At 38.9% G+C, this 5,868-nt stretch overlaps 1 protein-coding gene across 1 annotated transcript; it reads right to left on the minus strand.

The window, feature by feature from the left end:
• Positions 1-3,355: 3,355 nt before the first annotated feature.
• Positions 3,356-5,626, minus strand: RBP7 (retinol binding protein 7, cellular). The gene is made up of 4 exons (XM_010073884.1): positions 5,492-5,626; positions 4,165-4,343; positions 3,885-3,986; positions 3,356-3,569 (listed from the first exon to the last, which is right to left on the minus strand). Exons 1-4 carry the CDS (start codon positions 5,562-5,564, stop codon positions 3,519-3,521), a joined length of 405 nt encoding a protein of 134 aa, XP_010072186.1. The 5' UTR covers positions 5,565-5,626; the 3' UTR covers positions 3,356-3,518.
• Between the last annotated feature and the right edge of the window lie 242 nt (positions 5,627-5,868).

Here is a 5,868-nt window from a genome sequence, read left to right on the forward strand (position 1 = left end):
GGTGAGGCTCCTGAAGTCTTCCCGTTTTAACGGGCCCGTACATGCTCCGCTCCTCTGAGGTGTTAGCCCACCTCTCCGTGAGGAATGATCGAAAGCCTAGAGGCTTTTTGTCTATTCGGTGCAAAAACACACCAAAGGAAAATGAGAACATCAAGCCCCCAGTGAGTACTGGGCCTCAGCCCTTTCTAGGTGTGAACCTGAGGTATTTTTTTATTTTCTTGTGTAGAAACACAAACTTTTCCTCACCTAGTTATTTCATTATACCACAAAATTATATTTTCGTGAAAGATATTCATCTTTTCCTCCTGTTTCGTTGCCCTTGCCTTCATAATGAGTCTCCAGCTGGAGAACAAACCAGCCAGAGTCTGTGTAGACTTCAGGATGTTCACTTCCAGCTCTGCTCGTTTGATCAGTTATAATACATGTAAGTGAAAAAGAAAAGGATTTTGAGAAGTTGCTCTTTTGAAAGAGGACCAAAAATGTGAGTTGCATCAGCAGATTTTTGCTCCAGGATGAGCAGTCAGTAATAATAAGATCTTCCCAGACAGCTCTGTGCAGTGCAGTGTGGTTTGACTCAATCCCATGAAAGGAGGACAACAGGATGTTTTTTAAGATGGAAGCAAACTGGTCTGTACGAACAAGGGATAGAATTAAGACATATTTCCATAAGCTCTGCAAATAATTCTAAAGCAATAAAATGTATGAGATTTCTTTAATTCATATGAGGCAGATACAATATTTGGTCTTGTGTTTCAGTATACATCAACCTAATGTACTGTATTGATTTTTAGGTGTTTGAACAAAAACCAATATTTCTGATGACTTAACCAAGGTGCCCAGAATGGGAAACCAATTCTTTTGCAAATAATTGTATCATAATAGATATTTCTGGTCTTTTTGTAGAACGTATGCATGGTTGTTGCCTTTGATTTTTAGATGATGCTTCATATTGTGTTTCTTTGTCTTCTTGGGATTATGTTTCTTTTTGGTTTGTGCTTTGGTTTTTTGTTTGTTTGGGTTTTTTTTCCCAGTGGGGTTGGGGCTCTAATCCAAAGTACAGGCTTTTACATTATTTCACTTGCTGGCTTGGTCTTAATAATACTAAATTACATAGTCATTGCACAGAATAGTGTGTAATAAAATTATTAGGAGACTACACACAAATTCTATCTCTTAAAAGCTTTTAAGTAAAAATTAGCAACCTTAAAGGTACTTCTGATGGTGTCAGGAAAGAGCTACATGCTCAGTTTAAAAGTAGTCTCTGTAAACGTATCAGGAAGAACAACTTTTAGAAACAGTAATAGCAAACTATATTAAGTGATATAACGCCTTCCATTTGTATATATCACTTGTATAATATTTTTTTCTTCTAATCATTAGATAAAGTGTTTTAGAGACTGTAAATCCTGTCTGTTCTGGTTTTCCATTGTCTATTTTGACTGTAGCATCCAGAAGGCAACACGTTTCTGTTCACCTATCTATAAAGTGCTTTCACACGCAGCTGGCATACCTGAAAATCATTATAATACACACGGTCAGCAGTTGCACTGAAAAACTCAGAGGCTGGTTGATGAAAAAGTTTCACCATCAAAGCAATATAAGATAATTGAAGTGGTCTGAAACACCTTTGAATAAGACCTTTCAAGTGCTTCTCTGGGGAGTTTTGTGCTTGTCCTTCAGTTCTATAGTTCAAGTGCATGTCTTCTTGGCAAAGGATACCTTAGCGTCTTTCTTTTTTTTCCCCCTGACTTCCAGAACATATGACTGCTCCCTTTCTATCTTCACCTTGCATTTCAAGATGTTTAATTTGTATTTTGTGAAGCCGTGAGAGTTGGTTAGCATATAAATGTCACTGTAGTAGCTTCTCTTATCCTCAAGATCTCCAAAGCATTCTCCAGCAAGTTCTGCATAGCATTACCTGCTTTCAGGTCAGCAATTTGAAGCAGGAAGGTAGCAATAAGAAAAGCAATATCACTGCTGATAATAACTCTTCTATATTTCTAACAATAAGGACTTCCTAATAGCAGCCTTACTCGTGAATTATTATACTTCTAGTCATACGGGTTTCTAAGGTTCCATTTTTCTGATCTCTTCTTGGAGTCTCTCTTTGTAATAACAGAGTTCTTAAGGTCATCATTGCCTGTCGGTATTGTTTCTCATGCATATCTTATTGGAGTGCACAGCTTAAAAGCTGTGGGGTGTGATAGTATCTGCAGTATTGAACACTTAACAGCACTGCTGTTAGTACCTGTGCAATGGGAGTAACGATGGGATGCGTTCCCCACGTGCCATCTAGTGGCGCGGCGAAGGATGCGTGGCTGCTGCTGCAGATCGCTGAGTAGGTCTGCTGCAGGACTTTGTTATTTCTATTAGAACTTTGTTTTCAAATAAATGAAAACTACTCCGTTCCAGAAGGAAGACACTGTCAGGATCCATTGAACAAACATCAGGCATTTTACTGCTGTTCACCCAAATTTCCCTAGCTCTCCAAGGAATAGTAGTTCTTTTGTTAATATTTTGGAAACTATCTTAGATTTACGTAGGCCTCTAGTGATTGTATGAGGGGTTCCATCTAACAAAAAGCCCTCCAAACTTAAACAGATTTTGTCTGGCTCAGGTGGTAGCTTTAAAAATTCTGAACTGACAAGTATTAGAAAGGTAGTGTTGTAGTGTTAGTTATGTTTTAAAATGTAAGAAATTACTTTAGATTTTTTTTCTATAGAAAGTAATTATGTTACTAAGCTTAAGTTAGATTTAATAAAACTCTTTTCTCTTTCCACAAGTGGTAAGATCCCTCCAATGTTAGTGTTACCAACAATACACAGCAACGTCATTTAACTCAAGAAGCATTGTTTTCGCTCTGTATACATGCTTATGGAGTTCAATTATTTTGCAGACTGTAATCTACAGGGATTACTCAGACCTGTCTTCATTGTTCTGGGATTTGGTCACAGACTGGTTTCCTCTGGTAAACCGAACTTAATTATTTTAAGAACAAAGCAAGTATGGTGCAATAGAGGACCTTACATTGCACATTTAAGATAGAAGCAAGTGGAGTTAAGTACTAGTCTACATCTTAAAGAGAAGCATTTTGAATAATAAACCTGTATCCTTTGTTGTCTGCTTCCTTTGTTGTTATCTTCACTTCTCTACCACCTTCCCTTCCACCACCATTTTGTTTGATGTTCGCGTGCCCCTTTAGAATAGGCAGCTTTTCTTGTTTTGATTTGGAGTGTTAGTTAACTAGAGACCCAAACCATATCCCTTATGTTTTGGGTTGTTCCCTCCCCTGAAAACACATTCAGAAGTCAAGTACTTAAGATTGGTTTGGTTTTGGGCATTTATTAGCAAAAATCAGATCTTTACCACTGGCACCTGCAGTCTTATTTCCTGAGCCAGAAACATCAGACCACTTAGGTTAATAGGTACAAGGAATCAGTTCCTGTCCATACAGCCAGTGCTGGACATGAAGATGAATAGTCTCCTGTGTCTCTCCGTGTAGGAACCAGTACACATATTCAAGCTCTCTTGAAGACCTGTTTACATACTTGATTCTCACAACGAAGCTCCTACAAAAAAAAAGTATAGATGTATATAGTAATCAAAGGAACTGCTCCTAAAAGTGAACGTAGATCCTTTGCCATGACTACTGACCACCACTCTGCTGCTGTGCTAGTAAGTTATGCTTAACATTCTGAATTCAACTATACAAGACAGTCAATGAAATTTTTTCCAGCTAAACTAAATCAAAGGAGATTGTGCTCACTGTGTACCATCCATTACAAACACTACAGAGCTAGAAGAAGACTTGTGAACACCATGACCACACTATAGATCTTCTTTTTGTCACAGAGACAGAATCAGTAGAAATCTGAAGTAAATACCAGGTGGAGGTCATCTCCTTCAAGCCAGTGAGTCCAGCCCCTGTTTTTCTTCTCACCAGTCTGGACACAGACAAGTTTGTCATTTTCCCAGGTAACTAGACTCTGTGGAAGAGGAAACAAAAAAAGTGTTTCGGTATGTGCAACTTCTGGTGTGTAACTCAGGCTCCTACCTGTGTTGCATTACAAATAGTATTCCTGAAGCAATGTCAGCTCACGTAGCTGGACTGATCATGGCATCTTAATTTGTTACAGCCTCTTGATTTTATATATTCAGTCTTACCTTGCATTTTCTGTTATCCAGGCCTTTATTATCTTCTTCAAACTCTTCTCCAATTTTGAATTGAAGCAAATAATCTCTGAATGTGCTAGTGGTATGGATATAAAAAGAATCACCATCTTGTTTGATCACTTTCTGAGGCTTTAGCATTTTCGCTATCTTGCGTGTTGCAAAGTCAATACCTTGGACAGGAGGGAAAAAGGTCAGAGTTATATTTATCACCAGCCATTCTGACAGCCAGAACTTACCTTTATTACTACTAGAAGCATTTCTTCGATAGTCTGACCTTACTGCTATGCAGGCTTTTGTTGTTGTTTGTTGGATTTTGGTTCTTTTAAAAGCTGTACGTTACACAGATCAGGTCACATTCTTGTACATTTTACTCTTTGGAAACCCATGTACTTAATTGTTGAACAATTCCTATGCAAGATTTCTAGGACTTTGAGTCAGAAGAGTCCTTTTGGGAATAGGGGAGAGTTGGTTTCCCCCATACAGGCACCCCAAGCTTGGTCTCACCCTTACCCCCTGCTTAGCTAGAGAGAATAGTTAATGCCTATTCTCAACTTTGTCAGAGGAAAGGCATGATGTAAATTAACAAGAAATCTTTGCACCCTAAATAGGGTAAAATTCCTTAAATTAATTACCTGGGCTTGTTTTCAGGACATGCCTGAGGGGGAGAGGCAGGGAGAAGAGCAGACAGCACCCAAGGTTGCCTGCTGTCACAGTCTGCAATTAGCTTTGTACAAGGAAACTAATAAAGTACTGAGAACTTTCTTCGTTCCCCATTAGGGCACTGTTAATCTCTTTCTCTGAAAGATCTGAGCAAGGTAAGAGGTAAGCTTCAAGGACACCAGAAAAGGGACGATTAGAGAGACTTATCAACAAGTCACAGTAATGAGAGAAGTATTTTTTAGGCTGTTTAAAGATAAATTACACTAAGCTGAACAACTGCCTCGAAGTGGGAAATACCCAAGCACTTTTTTTTACTTAACATTGAATTAATCCTAGACACAGGTTCTGTAGGTTCTGCTCCAAAGCAAGAGAAATTGAGTGAACAGGGCAAACTCTTCCCTGTCTCTGATGCAAGTTATGCAAAAATTCTACTTTTAAAAAATACTAGGCTGAGAAATTCCTGAAAGCTGCAAGGACACTTGGGCGACAGGCTAAAGTAAAATCCTGTCTGTTTCTCAATAAACAAAGATCCTTCTATTGTTTTTCCAGATAAAAAAATAGCTTCAGCAATATCTATTAGAAGAACTCAGACTCTTAAAATTCAGGAGGACCATTCTGGGGGAAGGGACAAAGGATAGAACCAGGTATTTTCACCTACCTAAGGCCACCATGTAACCTTCAAAGTTGTCATTGCTGATGAGGTTCCAGGTCCCACTGAAATCCACAGGCATTGCCAAACTGAGGGAAAAAACCACAATCAACCTCTGACCAAAAAGTAAAAATGAAGAAACAGTTTTCCAACCAGACCTTTTATAAGGAAGACTGTGGGTGGGATTACATCCCAGAGCCTTTCTGATGGAGGGGAAGGACGTCGTTGCAGAGCCAATAGGTGAGAGGGTATTTGCACATCAGCTTCAGCTGCATTGGAGGGAAAAGTTCACAGTTTCTGAAATGTTTGTGTGGAGCAAATGTTAATAGCCCAAGAGTCGCAATGCAAACCAAGTGGTTTAAACCATTTGCATCCATCTTGTATAG

Source organism: Pterocles gutturalis, unplaced genomic scaffold (assembly GCF_000699245.1).
Source record: "Pterocles gutturalis isolate BGI_N339 unplaced genomic scaffold, ASM69924v1 scaffold48212, whole genome shotgun sequence".
In the NCBI taxonomy this organism is placed as follows: Eukaryota; Metazoa; Chordata; class Aves; order Pterocliformes; family Pteroclidae; genus Pterocles; species Pterocles gutturalis.